The following is a 19,949-nucleotide window of genomic DNA, read 5'->3' on the forward strand; positions in this document are numbered from 1 at the left end:
GCAAACAAATGTCTATGCGTTTATACTGTTTATGTGCTTGTATGCATCATCAATAAGATATTATTTATATTACATCAATAAGATATATTTTCTGTATAGGCTTAATAGGTTTTTTTATGTAGAGAAAAATGCTGATAGCGCACAACTTCATATTCTGGGTTCATTTGCTTACCTGTAGGCTATATAGTATGGGGAGTGGGGTAAGATGAGCCGTTTTTTTAAACTTATGTGGTCCTCAAGATAAATGGGGCAGAAGTTCAATGAAAGTATCTAAAGCAATTTCAGGATGTTTCATATCATTTTAAAGGGTTAGTTCCACTAAAAATGACAATTCTGTCATTTATTACTCACCCTCATGTCATTCCACACCTTCGTTAATCTTCGGAGCACAAATTAAGATATTTTTGTTGAAATCCGATGGCTCTGTGAGGCCTGCATAGCCAGCAATGACATTTCCTCTCTCAAGATCCATTAATGTACTAAAAACATATTTAAATCAGGTCATGTGATTACAGTGGTTCAATATTAATATTATAAAGTGAAGAGAATATTTTTGGTGCGCCAAAAAAAACAAAATAACGACTTATTTAGTGATGGGCGATTTCAAAACACTGCTTCAGGAAGCTTATGAATCAGCGTGTCGAATCATGATTTGGATCAGGTGTCAAACCGCCAAACTGCTGAAATCACGTGACTTTGGCGCTCCGAACAGCTGATTCGACACAAAAGATTCATAACGCTCCGAAGCTTCCTGAAGCAGTGTTTTGAAATCGGCCATCACTAAATAAGTCACACCAAAAAAATTATTGTCTTTATAATATTAATATTGAACCACTGTACTCACATGAACTGATTTAAATATGTTTTTAGTACATTAATGGATCTTGAGAGAGGAAATGTCATTGCTGTCTATGTAGGCCTCACTGAGCCATCGGATTTCATCAAAAATATCTTAATTTGTGTTCCGAAGATTAACGAAGGACTTAAGGGTATGAGGGTAAGTAATAAATTACATTATTTTCATTTTTGGGTGAACTAACTCTTTAAATGACCAGAATACATCTATGACAAAGGGTTTTAAAAATGTGGTTGAATATTTATTTTAAAAAAAGTGTTCCTGTGGCTCAGTTTACCCCAGGTTAGGGGTAAGTTGCACCATCTGGGTGTAAACTGACCATCTAAATCTAAATCAAACCCATGTGAAATTGTAAAGATAATTTACCTCTTTTAAAAACTAATTTAATAATCAAATTTAATTTTCATAAATAATCATATTTCTTTTCTTAAAGCTAACTTAAACAACATAAAACCAACCAAATGAAGCTGAAATTTCAGTATCTTTAATTGTTTGTATTTCTGTTGAACACCAAAGTTGTAACCTTCCCAAAAACAGACTGAACAGAGAGCTTGTTGGGTAAAATTACATAAAAACTAAATTAGCATGAAGAAATGTCACTGAAACTAATAAACATTTTAGTAAAAAGGTTCTTGGCATGGTCGTTTTTCTGCAATGTCGACCATGTTAGGTCATTAGGGACTACAGGTAGAAAGATATATATGATTAAACATCCTCTGGTTTGTATCAGAGAAGAATTTGGTGTACTTCCTATGAAATAAACTAAAGCAGTTGGGTAATATTACATTGAAATTATACCAGTTTATACTTGAGATTTAACTTAAGTCATTGCCTTATGGTGGGGTAAGTTAAAACACTGGCTCAATTTACCCCACAACATTTAGCTCAATTTGCCCCATAGCTGCCATTTGGGGAAAAAATAAATAGCTTACCAATTCAGGCTAATATTTATTAGCTAAATGATTTGCATGTTTGCTAAATCACCAATATGCATCATAAATATTTTTAGATTTGGGAAAAATGTGCTTTGATGAAACAGCCATTTCATCTGTTATCCTAAAATTTTACTTTGAAAATTTTACTTTTACTTTTAATTTCCACTCGTCCCATGTGCTTCTTCCTATTCACAGCCTGGCAGAAATTATGGGTAGTTCCAAAATATATGGTCACATGACAATAAAAGTGTACGGTTACCAAGATACAAGGGGTGGGTCAACTTACCTACTGGCTCATCTTACCCCACACTTCCCTATGTATTGTTAAAGGTGCAATATGTAATATTTTTGCAGTAAAATATCCCAAAACCACTAGGCCAGTGTTATATATTTTGTTCACTTGAGGTCAAGGTCAAGTTTATTTATATGGCTCTTTAAAACAGCATAAATGCTGACCAAAGTGCAGCACAATATACCAAACAAAACATCCTCATACAATCCAATTTAAACACTATCAAAAATATCAAAAGAAACCAAAACAAAAGTAATAAAATTAAGAGAGGAACATCATGCAATATAAAACAATATTTAAGACTAAAAAATTCATATCAAATTACACATATGCCTGAGAAAAAAGTATGTTTTGAAAGAAGATTTAAATGTAGAAAGAGTAGGGGAAAGTCTAATAGACACAGGTAGGGAATTCCAGAGCTTAGGACCATGAACTGAAAAAGCTCTGTCACCTTTGGATTTAAGTCGGGATTTTGGAACATTTAATATCATCTGGGTGGAAGATCTGAGCGTTCTCATTGGAGAATACGAGTGGAGAAGTTCTGAAATATAAGAAGGGGCAAGACCATGAATTGATTTAAATACAAATACTAAAACCTTAAAATCAACCCTGAAACGAACAGATAGCCAATGAAGTGATGAAAGCACAGGTGTAATATGTTCTCTCTTTTTTGTCCCTGTTAAAAAACAAGCCGCAGCATTTTGTACCAGTTGTAATCGTGAAAGCGAGGACTGATTTATTCCAGCATATAGAGCATTGCAATAATCCAGCCTGGTTGAAATAAACGCATGAATAACAGTCTCCAAATCACTAAAGCTCAGAATATTTTTCAGCTTGCGAAGTCCCCTAAGCTGCAGAAAACTGGCTAGAGTTGATTTGTTTATCAAATTTTAACTCAGGGTCAAGGGTAACGTATGTTATTTAAAAGGTGTGAAGGGCCAAACAACATAACATCAGTCTTCTTCTGATTTAATTGAAGGAAATTATTGTCCATCCAAACCTTAATGTCCTCTAAACTTGAGTAGCTACTTACAAATGTTTCCAACTATTTGTAAATCGTGAGAAAATTGCAATTTTAACCAAACCGGTTTACGGTTTTATTTTGTAGAAACCATGAAAACGCCAAAAGCACTTTAATATTTACAAGCGAACAACTGTTTTGATATATTTATACACAGAAAACTAATTGTTATATAGCTCAACACATTTAGTCTTATTATTTAAATCTAATTTTCTTGATTTTTTTGTGAGTCTCATGCTTTACCATGCCTCAAAGAAAAACACTATTTTGTCAAGTAGATATCATAGCATAATCAGATGCAGCTTTATTTTTAGTAACAGTAATACAGCATTTTCTCCATCATACAATACGTTTTAAAATTAATTGCATGTCATTTATCAACACAAGCCATCCAGCATTTAATCTGATATTGTAAAATGGATCTATCTTACTGCAGTGTGTAACAGTGTCTCACAGCAGCCGCCGAGTGAACGCTCAGAGTAACGTTATAACATCATTTTCAACACTCTCAAATGTATCTAATATGATAAACAGAGCTGCGTTACCTCATACTCATGACCGGAAAAGCGGAAGCAGCGCCGGCGACTGTGTCATAATAAAAGTCCCGCTGCTCGTGAGGTGTGTGTTGATCAATCGCTCCAGCTCCTCGTTCAGCTCCACAACACTCGCTCCTGCTCTGCTTCATACTACAGTAACGTTAATAATCACATCCATGAACATGATTTCTTCCCGAGTCCTATCCCTATTCTTTTACACCGGCTGTGATGTGAAGACCACATGTCCCAAGATTCCGCGCTCAAACTTGGCATCATCAAGCTACGGCTTTGTTTTGAATAGGCCTCTAGCGGACAGAAAATATTGCATATTGCACCTTTAATAAGAAGTTGTAGCCTATACTGAATATGGCAGTTTAATATAATTGTATTAGCACAGCCGCGTTACGTACTTGCTATGTAATGGTTTTCTATGGAGGACAACGCATAAGTTGCGCATCATGTTCGTGTTTTGTGTTGAAAATATGTGGGTTGTAATTTGGTCCCCAATATTCCACGTTAAAGGATTAGTTCACCCAAAAATGAAAATTAAGATATTTTTGTTGAAATCAGTGAGGCCTGCATTGCCAGCAATTATATTTCCTCTCTCAAGATCCATAAAGGTACTAAAAACATATTTAAATCAGTTCATGTGAGTACAGTGGTTCAATATTAATATTATAAAGCGACGAGAATATTTTTGGTGCGCCAAAAATATATATAGTGATGGCCGATTTCAAAACACTGCTTCAGGAAGCTTCGGAGCATTATGAATCTTTTGTTTCAAATCATGATTCAGATCGCGTGTTAAACTGCCAAACTGCTGAAATCACATGACTTAGGTGCTCTGAACCGCTGATTCGATACACTGATTCATTATGCTCCAAAGCTTCCTGAAGCAGTGTTTTGAAATCGGCCATCACTACATAAGTTGTTATTTTGTTTTTTTTGCCACACCAAAAATATTCTTGTTGCTTTATAATATTAATATTGAACCACTGTACTCACATGAACTGATTTAAATATGTTTTTAGTACATTAATGTATCTTGAGAGAGGAAATATCATTGCTGGATATGGAGGCCTCACTGAGTCATCGTATTTCACCTAAAATATCTTCATTTGTGTTTAGAAGATGAACAAAGGTTTTACAGGTGTGGAAAGACATAAGGGTAAGTAGTAAATGACAGAATTTTCAATTTTGGGTGAACTAACCCTTTAAGTGTTAAGAATGTCCCTTTCGTCATAGTTAACCAGAATTTCCGCTATAGCCTATGTGGAAAATCTTATTTATTCTTTTTTTTTTTTTTTTTTTTTTTTTTTTAAGAAGAAGAAATACAATTTCGGATCTTGAGATTCAGTGTATCAAATGGCATTGCCCTGTTTCTTCATTTTTCCGAATCATGTTCAAAAGAACCGATTCTCAGTTCAACGAGTCGAACGAGTTGACTCGAAAGAATGATTCAGTAAATTCCAGTAAACTCGTTCAGTCCGATTCGTCAACGAGACGTTTAGACAGGTTTTGTGAACAATGTGAAAAGATCCGATCCAAAAGAACGGTTCGTTTCACGAAAAGGACATCACAACATTGCAAACCCCCCGCTGTTACAGCCAAAGCGAGCGGCTTATTGAACACATCGAGCGGCTCCGCTTTCGAGATTATTTCCCCTACCGACGTTGAAAGTAACAACATGCTTTTTTCGACGGAAGGTGACAAATCCAACTAAGAAAAGGTGACGTTTTATTTAAAATGACATTTTGACTCAAGTAGTATTTACAAAACTGAGTTTACTCGTTTGTTTTGGTCGGCTAGCATTCTGACGTTAGCAAACATAGTGTGTCATAACAAGGAAGTGTTGCATACTAACATTACAGTCGTGATACGATGCAAAACTAACAGTTTTACGAAGCAATGATGTATGTTAAAATGATTTATTCAATTTCAGTTCAGCTGTAAGTACAACAACCTGTTTCTTCATGAAGATAAAGATAAGCCCACTGAAACCCTCCTTTTTCTGACCTTATCAGAAATGGCTTGGTTCCACCAGGCTTTACAAGGCTCAGGCCAGCCAGATGCATCCATGACAGTGGAGGATCTGTCCCATACACAGGTCTCTAAGCACACCATTACACAGTTAGGAATGTCTGATGGACAAGGTTGGTCAACCCATCCTCCAGTCTCCATCACAGACTTTCCCCCTGCCTCAGGAGGCATCGTCCCCCAACGTCTGGAGGCACTGTCCTGCACATCTCTCAACGTGTCCTCCAGAGAAGACTCTGTGCCGCTGTCTTTCGTGACGCTTCAGGAGCAAAGATGTGTACTCGGTTGGTTTTTCGGATGGAACACGGTCCAGAAGCACCGCTTTCTGGAAGATCTGATCTCAAAGGCCGTGCCTGGAAAGGTGTCTAGTTTATTAGACCAGCTCAACACACTACAGGTGACTTATTTTTTTCTTTCTATCCCATGCATATCAAAAGATGTTTGTAGGCAGATCTGTATGTTAACACGGGTATCCTCTCTGCATTTCAGGTGAACGATCGCCCACCCAACATTTTTGAATGCCAGTTAAGACTATGGACTCAGTGGTTTGATTCATGGAGTGAAGGGGAGAGAAATGCCTTTGTGACCAGCTTAGAGGAAAAGGACCCAGCCTTTGTTGCGCACTTCTATAGCCGGGTTGCCGGAACAGCAGGCGGAGATTGAACATACAATGTTTTAAATTTGTATGTCCTTTTCACTCTTCAAAATGTAACTGAAATCAAGTCTCATATGGACTATTATACTGGGGTTTGAACAGCTGAGCTTGGTATGCATGTGACCATTGTTCAAGCACTGTGTTGAGTCTCAAGAAGTTTGTGTTTGGAAAGCAAAAACCTGTTTTTTTTCTGTTTTGTTTTCTAAAATAAATAATGTTTTTCACTATTTGTTTCCTCTGTGTTGATCTGCTGCTTCAGACATTCACTCTTCTGATTTTAAAGTGATCGCAATCCTGTATGCACTTATTTCTTCTATGGGACACATAAGAAGATATTTTGAAGAATGTTGGTAACAGTTTTGACTTCCATTGTATGGTTAAAAAGACAATTTTCTACATGAATATCATCAAGACATAATTATCTTCTTTTATGAGTAAAGATACAGGTTTGGATCATTATGAAAGTGAGTAATGATGACAAATTTTGCATTTTTGCATGAATTTATCCCTATAAGCTATATTTAATAATCAAATTTCCCTTTACAAATAATCATTTCTTTTCTTAAAGGGTTAGTTAACACAAAAATTACATTTCTGTCATTAATTTCTCACCCTTATGACGTTCCACACCGCAAGACCTTCGTTCATCTTTTAAACACAAATTAAGATATTTTTGATGAAATCCAAGAGGTATATGACTCGACCATAGACAGCAATATAATCAACACTTTCAAAGTCCAGAAAGGTACTAAAGACATTATTAAAACAGTTGATGTGACTGCAGTGGTTCAACCTTAAAGGATTAGTTCATTTTAAAATAAACTTTTCCTGATAATTTACTCACCTTCATGTCATCCAAGATGTTCATGTCTTTCTTTCTTCAGTCGAAAAGAAATTAAGGTTTTTGATGAAAACATTACAGGATTTTTCTCCTTATAGTGGACTTCAATGGACTCCAAACGGTTGAAGGTCAAAATTACAGTTTCAGTGCAGCTTCAAAGAGCTTTAAACGATCCCAGACGAGGAATAAGGGTTCCGTTTTTAATAATAATAATAAAAAATAATAATAATTTTTATTTTAAATAATAATAAAAGTTCATTTTTTTCCATGAGTAGAATAGGGAAGGCGTAGGACATATACCGTAAGCTTTTTGAAGAATACGGAAAACGGAAACATGTTCAAGGCAATCATTTGTGTTTATAAAGCATATACAGTTGTATTTTTTTTAGAAAATGACTGATGGTTTCGCTAGATAAGACCCTTATTCCTCGTCTGGTATCATTTAAAGCTCTTTGAAGCTGCACTGAAACTGTAATTTTGACCTTCAACTGTTTGGAGTCCATTGAAGTCCACTATAAGGAGAATAATCCTGTAATGTTTTCATTAAAAACCTTCATTTCTTTTCGACTGAAGAAAGAAGGACATGGACATCTTGGATGACATGGAGATCAGTAAATTACCAGGAAAAGTTTATTTAAAAGTAGACTAATCCTTTAAACAACATAAAACCAACCAAATTAAGCTAAAAATTCAAAAATATCTTTAATTGTTTGTATTTCTGTTGAACACCAAAGTTGTATCCTTCCCAAAAACAGACTTAAAAAAAAAGTTTGTTGAGTAAAATTAAATAAAAACTAAATTAGAATTAATGAATAGTCAAAAGGTTCTTGGCATGGTATAGTTCTGCAATATTGACCATGTTAGGCCATTAGGGACTAAGATATATATGATTAAGCATCTTCTGGTTTGTATCAGAGAAGAATTTGGTCTACTTAAACTGGAGAAAAATAAAAGATAAACTAAACCAGTTACATAATATGATGTTAAAATGATACCAGATTATACTTCTGAGATTTAACCTAATTGCCTTATGGTGGGGTAAGTTAAAACACTGGCTCAATTTACCCTACAGCATTTGGCTCACTTGGCCCCATTTGAATTGTCATTTTGAGAGAGAGAGAGAGAGAGAGAAATAGCTAGCTTACCAATTCAGCCTAATATTTATTCAAATGATTTGCATGGTTTTACATGTTTCAAAATCACCAATATGCAATATGCATAAATATTTTTAGAAATATTTCAAATTTGCTTAGACGAAACAGCCATTAAATCTGAAATGCTAAAATTGTACTTTGACAAGCCAAAAATGTTTTTTTAAATGTATCCTAGTAGTCCTATATTTTTATTTATCCTTTTAAATGTTAAAGGACACCAACATTCTGTAGTATATGCTTTTCAAATGTCAATGTTTTATTAAACTGAAAGATGCCAGACATTCATGAATGCAGTTGAGAGTACAATCAGAAATATTAAAGCAGAGAACATTTTCTTTGCATACATTAACAGACTCCTACTTTATGGAGATCATGGCTTGAGCCAGTCGGTGGATTTAACTTGCTTTAAGATCAAGGGAGGGTCATTAATATTGGAGTCGCTGCAGGTCTCTACATACGGATAAACTTTACCCTGCAGCTCACTGCCAGTGAACCTATAGATTTCCTGCTTCCTTGCTGCATTATAAAAAATCACCAATTTATTTTTAAAATCCACCTGGACCCCGATTGCAGAAGGTGTTCCACGAGGATCTATTTGAACCTGCCTGTCAGCAAGGGCAACAAGTGCTCCATCTCTTTTCTGCAGAATAACCCAATAGCCAGCCGAAGGGCCATATGTCAGAATGCCTTTTCTCTGAGAGGACGATTTGGTCACTCCCAAAACATAACAATTTCTTCCAACAACACCTATTTCCCAGTAATGTTTTCCAGAATCATATCCGTCTTTTGCCAGAACTGCAATAGCGGTGTCGTAGCGCTCAGGGTTGTTTGGTACAGGCCGAGCCAATAAAGAGGTACGTGCCTCTTTCTGATTCTGCGACAGGATGAGTCTGCGGTGGGCAGTGTTTGCATCGAACCCTGGCCATTCTGGCATGGGCACACAGACAGACATTTTTCAGTTTAATTGCATTTTTACAGATTGTAGCTTATTCTGTATATTATAACCAGACTGAGATCACAAACTTACCTTCCTTAGGAAGTTCTTCCTTTTCTTCTTTTTCTTCTAGATAAAGAGTTATAAAAGAAACAAAACCATACAATGTTAATTGTGATAATAAATGAAGCTAATAATAATATTTTTTGCTCAGAAAAAAAGAAATATCTTACTCTCAAGTTCTTCCACTTTCTTTTCAGCCTTATTTAGTTTTTCTTTAAGATTCTCATTCTCGTTGATTGCATCTATAAATATTGTGAAAATATTAAAACCTGTCAGATTTCCTTCAGGTGCATGCAAAATTGCCAGTTGCCAGACCAAATATGCATTATTTTTTTTGACTGATTGCACCGCACTCACTGTTGTATTTATCTTTCTCTTGTTTGATCTCTTTCTTTATATCAACATTTTCCTTTTTCAATTCAGCAACTTCTTTGTCCTTCTCCTTGAGTTTCCGTTCCTTCTTAGCAAGTTCTTGTTCTTGTGTTTCCAATGTATTTTCTAAGTCTTAAAAAAGGGATGAAAAATACTTATTAGGCTAAGAAAACAGGTTTGAGTACAATATAAATGACCAAATTCTGAAATATAAAGCTCCAGAGCACATCCAAATCAATATAATGCAATGTAAAAGTGGAAAACATAATGGACATGTGAAATTTATCATGAAATGGAGGCTTGATTTTTGTTCGATGTTTTGACAGCATTGCCATACCAGAGATTTCTTTCTGTAATTTATTTTGTAGAGTGTTTTTCTCCTCTGTGATTTTTTTTAGGTCCTTTTCAAGTTTCTCCTGCTTGTGAACTAAAACAAAGGGCAAAAAATACAAATAATGAATAACTTTAATGGATTTTGTAAATTTTATGTTGGGTGTTCTATCAACACCTGTCCTTCATTACTAGATTTTTTTCTTACTCAAGGCTTGATTTTCATCATTTTTCTCCTTAAGTTTGGAGTCAGCTTTAGCAAGTTGCTGGTCCTTTGTTTTAAGCTCCGTCTCTAGTTCTGGACAAAAAAAAAAAAGTGTAATTTGCAGCGTCATATTATTCATATATATATATATATATATATATATATATATATATATATATATATAGTAAATTTGATTGACAGTTCTCTGAATTTGCCCCAGGTTTTGAACCAAATATTCCTTTTGAATCTTTTCTCACTGACCTTTGTTTTCCTTCTTCGCATTTTCAAGCTCAGTCTGCATATTGTCACGTTCCTCTTTCAAAGCAGAAATGGTATCATCCTTCTCCTTCAGGTTCAGGTTCTGTTTAGCAAGCGTATTTTCCAGTCTTTTCACTTTGTCATTTAAACCTGATAGGGGACAAAAATACATTTTCAAATTTACAATAAGAAATTGTCAAATTGATTCTACCTTAGTATAATGGATCAAATTTGAGGCTAAAGCCAAAAGCACATGAAGACTTCAATGGAAATGAGTATTATAGAGAGAACCCCAATATAAGTGCATACTTCACTTCCCTACTTTATTTGAATGAGACACACTGGCCCAAAGTGGCGGCAGGCGCAATGCAAGTGTTTTTTGCTAGTTTCAGCCTGACGCAGTTACCATTTTCATGTCCTGAGCCACGTTGTTTAAATGGCAAATGTATTTGCGCCCATTTGTGCGCCCATGGGCGTGCTGGTCTAAAAACGAGGTGTGTTGAGATGCATTGTTGGCGTGTTGCTATTTTGAGGCAACTGAAATAGACTGCGCCATTGACCAACAAAAACCTGCTTTAAAGTCAATGACGCAATAATTTTCTTTTATTTAAAGAGCGAGTTAGTAATATGCGTCTATATGCGGGTTCACAATTAATGCACATACACTCTGCTTGTTATACACACACAAACATGTATGTTTGCTGCTTTGCCTCCTCCAATTCTCTTTTCTTTTCATCCAGTTCTTCCCTCAGTTCTGAAGAGAATATTAAAAATAAAAGGATTACAATGTAAAAGATTATTATTGTGTGCATAAAGATAAAAATGTTTGGGTGGAATTCAGCTTGTCCCGTAGTTTTTCCGCTTGCAAATTCCGGCATGTTAATAGTGAATCTGCCATGTATCAAACGCAACTGGCTTTTAAAGGGAATGGAAGAGGAGACTCTGATTGGTTTATTACACGTTATGCTCAAAACACAACTATTACTCATTAAGAGAATAGGGACAACCCTTTTAGACCGTGCACCGTGTCGTTAAACTAGCAAAAGTGTATTCGGACACACCCTAAGTGCACTTGCACTGTGTGCTTTAAACCATTCACTTAGAACGTTAAAATAGGGCTCAAGAAGTTTATAATCATAGCACTATTGTCATGTACATTTTTCATTCACTGTACAGAAAACTATTACTCTCTGGATTTTCCCACCATATATTTATCAAGACCAACACATCTAATCACTTTAGCAATCTTAAAGGTGCCCAAGAATGTTTTTTCACCAGATGTAATATAAGTCTAAGGTGTCCCCTGAATGTGTCTGTGAAGTTTCAGCTCAAAATACCCCATAGATTTTTTTTAATTAATTTTTTTAACTGCCTGTTTTGGGGCATCATTAACTATACACTGATTTGGCAGCGCGCCGCCCCTTTAATTCGCCTGCTCCCTGACACACGAGCTCTCGACTATATTACAGCGCATTTACAAAGTTCACACAGCTAATATAACCCTCAAATGGATACAAGATGTTCGTCATGCATGCTGTATGCATGCTTCGAATTATGTGAGTATTGTATTTATTTTGATGTTTACGTTTGATTCTGAATGAGTTTGAGGCTATGCTCCGTGGCTAACGGCTAATGCTACACTGTTGGAGAGATTTATAAAGAATGAAGTTGTGTTTATGAATTATACAGACTGCAAGTGTTTAAAAATGAAAATAGCGACAGTCTTGTCTCCGTGAATACAGTAAGAAACGATGGTAACTTTAACCACATTTAACAGTACATTAGCAACATGCTAATGAAACATTTAGAAAGACAATTTACGAATATCACTAAAAATATCATGTTATCATGTCAATTATTTTTGCTCCATCTGCCATTTTTCGCTGTTGTTCTTGCTTGCTTACCTTGTCTGTGCACAGATCCAGACGTTAATACTGCCTTTCCTTGTCTGATGCCTTGAACATGAGCTGGCATATGCAAATATTGGGGGCGTACATATTAATGATCCCGACTGTTACGTAACAGTCGGTGTTATGTTGAGATCCGCGTGTTTTCCGGAAGTCTTTTAAACAAATAAGATTTACATAAGAAGGAGGAAACAATGGGGTTTGAAACTCAATGTTTGTCTTTTCCATGTACTGAACTCTTGTTATTCAACTATGCCGAGGTAAATTCAAATTTTGATTCTAGGGCACCTTTAAAGATATAGTATGGTATTAGAAAAGTGAACTTCAAGCAATGAATTCAAGTACATGTCTCTGGTGTTTTGGCAGTGTGGTCATACCGTCAATTTCTTCTTTTGCTTTCTGTAGTGCGTTATTTTTCTCCTCTGTGATTTTCTGTATGTTGTCATTCAGACCGTTCAGCTTTTTGACTAAAACAAAAGACACGAAAATGAAATTCATGGAAGGACTAATCATGGGTGACAATACAATATGGAATCAAACATAAATAATATTTTTTCTTACTCAAAGCAGCATTTTCAGCATTTGTCTCCTGAAGTTTATCTTCAGTGTTTGCAAGCTGCTGGTTCTTTGTATTAATTTGTTTCTCTAGCGCTGAGAAAAAAAAGACATGATAATATTTAACAACACAAAGCTATATTTAATAAGCATCATAATTTTCCCTCAGTTTATTAAAGGGTTAATTGAAAATTCTGTCATTTATTACTCACCCTCATGTCGTTCCACACCCGTAAGACTTTCGTTCATCTTCAGAGCACAAATTAAGATATTTTTGATGAAATCCGAGAGGTTTATGACTTGTCCATATACAGCAATATAATCAACACTTTCAAAGTCCAGAAAGGCACTAAAGACATATTTAAAACAGTTCATATGACTGCAGTGGTTCAACCTTAATGTTAGCGACGAGAATACTTTTTGTGCACAAAAAAAAAACGCTGTTTATGCTTTCAGGTTCTACGTCAGAACGCCGGCTCAGTATTGGCCAAAGCTGATCATGTGATCAGCATGATGCATGCATGTGATGCTGATGCAATAATGAGTCAGCGTTCTGACATAGAACCTGGAAGCGCTGGATGTAAACAATGTATGAGAATGACACAGAAGAGAAGATATTGTTGAATAAAGTCATTATTTTTGTTTAGTTTTTGCGCACAAAAAGTATTCTCATCGCTTCATAACTTTAAGGTTGAACCACTGCAGTCACATGACTGTTTTAACAATGTCTTTAGTACCGTTCTGGACCTTGAAAGTGTTGATTATACAGCTCTGGAGAAAATTAAGAGACCACTTAACATTGATTTCTGAACTTGGAGTGGTCTCTTAATTTTTTCCAGAGCTGTATTGGTGTCTATGGACGAGTCAGATACCTCTCGGATTTCATCAAAAATATCTTAACTTGTGGAAAGACATGAGGATGAGTAATTAATGACATAAATGTCATTTTTGTGTGAACTAACCCTTTAAGTTATTTGTGATGGTACCCCAACAGGATGCGTTCCCTCTGATCTGTCCTTTATGAGTCTCAACATTCAACTCCAGTAATTTAATAGCACATCAAGGGTAAAACGTACCTGCAATCTTATCGCTTGATTCTTGTTGTAGTTTTTTCATTTTTTGTTTGCTTTCCTCAGCCTCCTTCTCTAGTTGTTTTATCCTCTTCTCTGATAAATAATAAAGAAGCAACATGTTTCTAATAACAATATGCAAAGGACATCTCTGGTAGGAACTAAACAGTTAAAATGCAATATTAAAGAATGGGTAAAATCTCCTCTGTTTACATACGCAGCTGAGTGGTGATCTGACCACAGTTAGCCTTCAAAAGCAAAATCTCTTTTTCTTTGTCCTCTATTTGCTTCTTTAGACCTGAACAACAACAAGAAATTTGTTTAGTAGTCTTCAGCACTCTTCAGATCATTTCATGGCAATATTGATGCATTTAAGACTGACTTACCATTGATTTCTCTTTTGTATTCCTCTTGCATTTTTACTTGTGCTTGTTTTAGACTGGACATTGATTCCTTTATGGAAATGATCTTCAAGGCTGTATAATTTTATAAGAAAGATCCAGAGTGGCTTACATTGCATTCAAGGTATACATTTTATCACTTAATGCATTCCCTGAAAATCGAACCCAGGATCTGGGCATTGTTAGCATCATGCTCCACTCTTTAAGCTACAACAATGCTATTATATTAAACAGATGAAGATAATGACCACAAGTTTTTATCCAATTGCAACGTAAAAGGAAATGAGACTTAAACTCACTCAGTCCAAGCCCCTTCTCTCCAGACTTTTGCAGCTCAGTCAGCAAATCGTTTAATTTAGCATCCAGTTCTAAACGAAGAGAAGAACGTCACTAATTGTGAGCTAATGGATGATCTGTTTTTGAAGGGAAGAAATGGAAATGCTTATGATAGTAGCTACTAAAATGGATTTGTTTCAACTTACTCTGGATCTTTCCTGAATTGTCCACAGCTGGATTTTCTTGCAGCTTCCCTATCTCAGCCAGTAACTCAAGTACTTCCAGAGCTGTAACAAACCATTGAGTAAGTATGAGATGGTCTCTCTTCAGGTGAAGCAGGCCCAAGATTCAGTAAAATGGGGTTTGACTCACTTTTGACTGCCATGGATCCCTGATCTTTCAATTGCTGCTTTGCCTCCTCCAATTCTCTTTTCTTTTCATCCAGTTCTTCCCTCAGTTCTGAAGAGAAGATAACCATTGATGGAGCAAAAGTTACACTGGGTTAAAAATTACCCAAGTTGGGTTAAAAATGGACAAACCCAGCAGTTGGGCTGTTTTGACCAACCTGCTGGGTAGTATTATTTAAAGGATTAGTTCACTTTCAAATGAAAATTATCCCAAGCTTTACTCATCCTCAAGCCATCCTAGGAGTATATGACTTTCTTCTTTCTGATGAACGCAATCTGAGAAGTATCTTGACGTATCCAAGCTTTCTAATGGCAGTGAACGGGACCAAGTATAAAGCTCAAGAATGCACATCCATCCATGTGCATTCTAGATATTTTACTTCATAACTTGTTAAATAAGGATATTTGTCTTACACAAACACGTCGCTTCACTTCAGAAGGCCTTTATTAACCCCCCGGAGCCGCGTGGAGTGCGTTTATGGTGTATGGATGTACATTCTTGAGCTTTATACTCGTTGCCTGTTCACTGCCATTATAAAGCTCAGATACGTTAAGATATTTATTAAAATTTCTCAGATTGTGTTCATCAGAAAGAAGAAAGTCATATACACTTATGATGGCTTGAGGGTGAGTAAAGTTTGGGCTAATGAAAATCCTTTAAAAATGACTATATTGCTTGCTTAAAATGAACCCAAAATAGGTTGGAAGTGAACATTTATTATTATGTTTAATAAATGAACATTTATTAATAAGTTTATTATTAATAATAAAACATTAAATTGCTTATTAATAAATGTTCACCTTTTTATTATTATTGTTGCTTCTTGTAATTATGAGTCTGATTTTTAATTTCCAACCTATTTTGGGTTTATTTTAAGACATTTTAAATCCTTGGTCTTTTCCCCTTGCTCACTTTTCATTTAAATTCACATAAAGTGAAAAACCAAATGAATAGATGAATGAGTTTTGGGTATTCTGAAGGTCAAGTTTTTGGAAAGGTGCAGTGAAGATGCAGTCTGTGCATAATTTGTTCAACTGTCATGAATGCTGCTCATTCATCTGAACAATTACGGACAATCTTAAAGGTGCCCAAGAATGTTTTTTCACAAGATGTAATATAAGTCTAAGGTGTCTCCTGAAGGTGTCTGTGAAGTTTCAGCTCAAAATACCCCATAGATTTTTTTTTATTAATTTTTTTAACTGCCTATTTTGGGGCATCATTAACTATACACTGATTTTGGCAGCGCGCCGCCCCTTTAATTCGCCTGCTCTCTGCCACACGAGCTCTCGACTATATTACAGCGCATTTACAAAGTTCACACAGCTAATATAACCCTCAAATGGATCTTTACGAGATGTTCGTCATGCATGCTGTATGCATGCTTCGAATTATGTGAGTATTGTATTTATTTGGATGTTTACGTTTGATTCTGAATGAGTTTGAGGCTATGCTCCGTGGCTAACAGCTAATGCTACACTGTTGGAGAGATTTATAAAGAATGAAGTTGTGTTTATGAATTATACAGACTGCAAGTGTTTAATAATGAAAATAGCGACGGCTCTTGTCTCTGTGAATACAGTAAGAAACGATGGTAACTTTAACCACATTTAACAGTACATTAGCAACATGCTAACGAAACATTTAGAAAGACAATTTACAAATATCACTAAAAATATCATGATATCATGGATCATGTCAGTTATTATTGCTCCATCTGCCATTTTTCACTATTGTTCTTGCTTGCTTACCTTGTCTGTGCACAGATCCAGACGTTAATACTGCCTTTCCTTGTCTGATGCCTTGAACATGAGCTGACATACGCAAATATTGGGGGCGTACATATTAATGATCCCAACTGTTACGTAACAGTAGGTGTTATGTTGAAATTCGCGTGTTTTCCGGAAGTCTTTTAAACAAATGAGATTTACATAAGAAAGAGGAAACAATGGAGTTTGAAACTCACTGTATGTCATTTCCATGTACTGAACTCTTGTTATTTAACTATGCCGAGGTAAATTCAAATTCTGATTCTAGCACACCTTTAAACCTGCAGAGCTGATGTCAGATTGTATGAAATGTACACTACCAGTCAAATGTTTGGGGTCCGTAAGAGATTTTTTTTTAAATGAAATTAATACATTTATTTAGCAAGTAAATTGTTCAAAGAATTTTACATTGCAACAAAAATATATACATATATACATTTCAAATGAACAGCATTTATTTGAAATGTATATATTTTTGTTGCAATGTAAAATTCTTTGATCAATTTACCTGCTGAATAAATGTATTAATTTCATTTAAAAAAAATCTCTTTTCATTTTTCATTGATCCAAAATACAGTAAAAACAGTAATATTGTGAAATATTTTTACAAATTAAAAGAACAGTTTTCTATTTGAATATATTTTAAAATACATTGTATTCCTATGATCAAAGCTGAATTTTTAAGCATCATTACTGCAGTCTTCAGTGTCACATGATCCTTCAGAAATCATTCTGATATGACTATTATCAATGTTGAAAACAGCATCATTTTTTTTTTCAGGTTTATTTTGATTAATAGAAAGTTCAAAAGAACAGCATTTATCTGAAATATAAAGCTTTTGAAACATTATAAATGTCTATACTGTCACTTTCAATCAATTTAATGCATTCTTGCTGAATACAAGTATTAATTTCTTTTATTTCTTTCCAAAAAACACAGACCCTAAATTTTTGAATGGTAGTGTATAATGTTACAAAAGCTTTATATTTCAGATAAATGCTGTTCTTTTGAACATTCTACTCATCAAATAATCCTGAAAAAAATTGTACACACCTATTTTCAACATTGATAATAATAAAAATGTTTCATCATATCAGAATGATTTCTGAAGGATCATGTGACACTGAAGACTGGAGTAATGAAAGTTCAACTTTGATCAAAGAAATAAACTGCATTTTAAAATATATTCAAATAGAAATTGTACAAATATTTTACAATATCACTGTTGTATACAGGATCAAATAAATGAAGCAGAAGAGACTTCTTTTAAAAACATTAAAAATCTTACGGTTTAAAAACCTTTAATGTCTAAAAGTATTGAAGTTTGTGATATTACCTGGGGATCCATGTTCAATTTGCTTATCCAGGTACTTCACTTCTTCAATTAGACTTGTAATAAAAAAAACTGAAAACATATACATTATGTGACAATATTACAGTGATGTTACATGAGGTTTAACACAATTTGATGTTTCATCACTCACCCTTCTGAAGAATGTCACTGTTCAATTTAGCAATGGTATCGTTATATTGAGCCTGCATTTCTGTAACACACAGTCACACAGTATCCTGTTTACACAACTATCCAAATGTTATGAGAGAACGATCTCTTTACAGCAGAGAGAGAGAGAAAACGCACCTTTATATTTCTTCTGGAGTTCAGGGCATTCATGGGTGTCCACACATTTTTTTTTCAGCTCTAGAGAGAGGCAGAATAAGGAAGATGGGTAATTTGTTCTGTAGACAATGACTTTAAATGCCCTGTATTGTTGAAGATTTTACTGCTTACTTTCATTCTCATCACGAATTTTGGAGTTTTCTTCCTCCTTCTTCTTCAGGCTTCTTTCAAGTTCTAAAAAGAACAACAGCAAGTTGTGTGCATGAATTATCATTTTGTTAGCATGAATCAGTATGTTGCTAGCATGATTTACCATCTTACTAACAAGTTTTAGCAAGAATTAGCATGTTGCTAGCATGTTTTAACATAAATCTTTGTTGATAGCATGATAAAATACTGCTAGAATTATTAAAGATGTATCTAACATGTTTTAGCATACTGCTGACATGAATTAGCATTTAGTTATCGTGAATTATCATTTTGTAAGCATGTTTTAATATGTTAACATGAATTAACATGTTGTTAACATGAATTAGTATTTTGCTCGCATGAAGTAACATCTTTCTAAAATGTTTTGGCATGAATTAGCAGTTTTTCAGCTTGATTTATCATGTTTCAATGTTGCTAACATGAATCAGCATGTTAGTATGTATTAGAATGTTGCTAGCAAGAATTAACATGTTGCTAAAATGTTTTACCATGAATTATGTTGATTTAACATCTAACATGTTTTAGCAAGTTGCTAACATTTTGTTAGCATGAATTAGAAAAAGATGCTAACATGTTTTAGCATGAATTAGCATATTTTGCTAGCTTGATTTATCATGTTGCTACCATGTTTTAATGTTTGCTAACATGAATCAGCATGTTGTTAGTATTTATTAGAATGTTACTAACATGTTTTAGCAAAAATTAGCATGTTGCTAGCAAGAATTATCATTTTGCTTGCATTTTTTTACATGATTTTTTATGTTGATAACATGATTAAACATATTTTAACACTGCTAACATGAATTTGAATTTTGCTAACAATATGTTAACATGAATTAACTTAACATTTTGTTAGTAAGAATGTGTTTTGGTTGCATGATTTACCATCTTTCGAATGTTTTAACATGAATTATCATGTTTTGCTAGCATGTCTTAATGTCGCTAAGACTGTTGTTAAGTATGTATTAGAATGTTGCTACCAAGAATTAGTGTGTTTTGCTAACAAGCTTTAACATTTCATGTCATCTAACATGTTTTAGCACGTTGTTAGCATGTTGTTAACATGTTGTTGGCATGAATTAACATGTTGCTAACATGATTTAACATTTTTTAACATAATTTAGCATGTTTTGCTAGCTTGATTTAACATGTTGTTAACATGTCTTAATGTTCCTAAGCATGTTGTTAGTATGTATTAGAATGTTGCTAGCAAGAATTAGCATTTTGCTAGCATGCTTTAACATTAAT

The 19,949-nt window shown here is 34.6% G+C and overlaps 2 protein-coding genes across 7 annotated transcripts in view; one reads left to right on the forward strand and one right to left on the reverse strand.

The window, feature by feature from the left end:
• The first annotated feature begins 5,086 nt into the window (after positions 1 to 5,086).
• Positions 5,087 to 6,547, forward strand: c16h14orf119 (chromosome 16 C14orf119 homolog). 3 transcript variants are annotated; one of them, XM_067363416.1, is made up of 3 exons: positions 5,087 to 5,369; positions 5,588 to 6,074; positions 6,167 to 6,547. In XM_067363416.1, exons 2-3 carry the CDS (start codon positions 5,667 to 5,669, stop codon positions 6,338 to 6,340), a joined length of 582 nt encoding a protein of 193 aa, XP_067219517.1. In that variant the 5' UTR covers positions 5,087 to 5,369; positions 5,588 to 5,666; the 3' UTR covers positions 6,341 to 6,547. The 3 variants fall into 3 exon arrangements, with proteins under 3 accessions (XP_067219517.1, XP_067219516.1, XP_067219515.1); XM_067363415.1 differs by having other exon boundaries at positions 5,665 to 6,074; XM_067363414.1 differs by having other exon boundaries at positions 5,583 to 6,074; positions 6,167 to 6,545.
• A 1,925-nt stretch (positions 6,548 to 8,472) lies between these two features.
• The window catches only part of si:ch211-14a17.10 (putative leucine-rich repeat-containing protein DDB_G0290503), a 39,171-nt gene continuing 27,694 nt past the window's right edge, over positions 8,473 to 19,949 (reverse strand). For 3 of the 4 annotated variants that reach the window (XM_067363835.1, XM_067363834.1, XM_067363833.1), the window contains 19 exons: positions 18,663 to 18,725; positions 18,513 to 18,572; positions 18,358 to 18,417; positions 18,210 to 18,278; positions 15,071 to 15,157; positions 14,905 to 14,985; positions 14,722 to 14,790; positions 14,408 to 14,497; positions 14,239 to 14,319; positions 14,028 to 14,117; positions 12,958 to 13,047; positions 12,774 to 12,863; positions 10,493 to 10,639; positions 10,235 to 10,324; positions 10,034 to 10,123; positions 9,682 to 9,828; positions 9,495 to 9,566; positions 9,355 to 9,390; positions 8,473 to 9,254 (listed from right to left, as the gene is read on the reverse strand). In XM_067363835.1, the coding sequence (XP_067219936.1) occupies positions 8,698 to 9,254; positions 9,355 to 9,390; positions 9,495 to 9,566; positions 9,682 to 9,828; positions 10,034 to 10,123; positions 10,235 to 10,324; positions 10,493 to 10,639; positions 12,774 to 12,863; positions 12,958 to 13,047; positions 14,028 to 14,117; positions 14,239 to 14,319; positions 14,408 to 14,497; positions 14,722 to 14,790; positions 14,905 to 14,985; positions 15,071 to 15,157; positions 18,210 to 18,278; positions 18,358 to 18,417; positions 18,513 to 18,572; positions 18,663 to 18,725 (2,069 nt within the window). In that variant the 3' untranslated portion in view covers positions 8,473 to 8,697. Of the gene's footprint in view, positions 9,255 to 9,354; positions 9,391 to 9,494; positions 9,567 to 9,681; positions 9,829 to 10,033; positions 10,124 to 10,234; positions 10,325 to 10,492; positions 10,640 to 11,153; positions 11,244 to 12,773; positions 12,864 to 12,957; positions 13,048 to 14,027; positions 14,118 to 14,238; positions 14,320 to 14,407; positions 14,498 to 14,721; positions 14,791 to 14,904; positions 14,986 to 15,070; positions 15,158 to 18,209; positions 18,279 to 18,357; positions 18,418 to 18,512; positions 18,573 to 18,662; positions 18,726 to 19,949 lie in introns of those variants that run through there. The other variant, XM_067363836.1, reaches the window with a different exon arrangement.

The sequence above is a fragment of the Chanodichthys erythropterus genome, chromosome 16, assembly GCF_024489055.1.
Source record: "Chanodichthys erythropterus isolate Z2021 chromosome 16, ASM2448905v1, whole genome shotgun sequence".
Lineage (NCBI taxonomy): Eukaryota > Metazoa > Chordata > Actinopteri > Cypriniformes > Xenocyprididae > Chanodichthys > Chanodichthys erythropterus.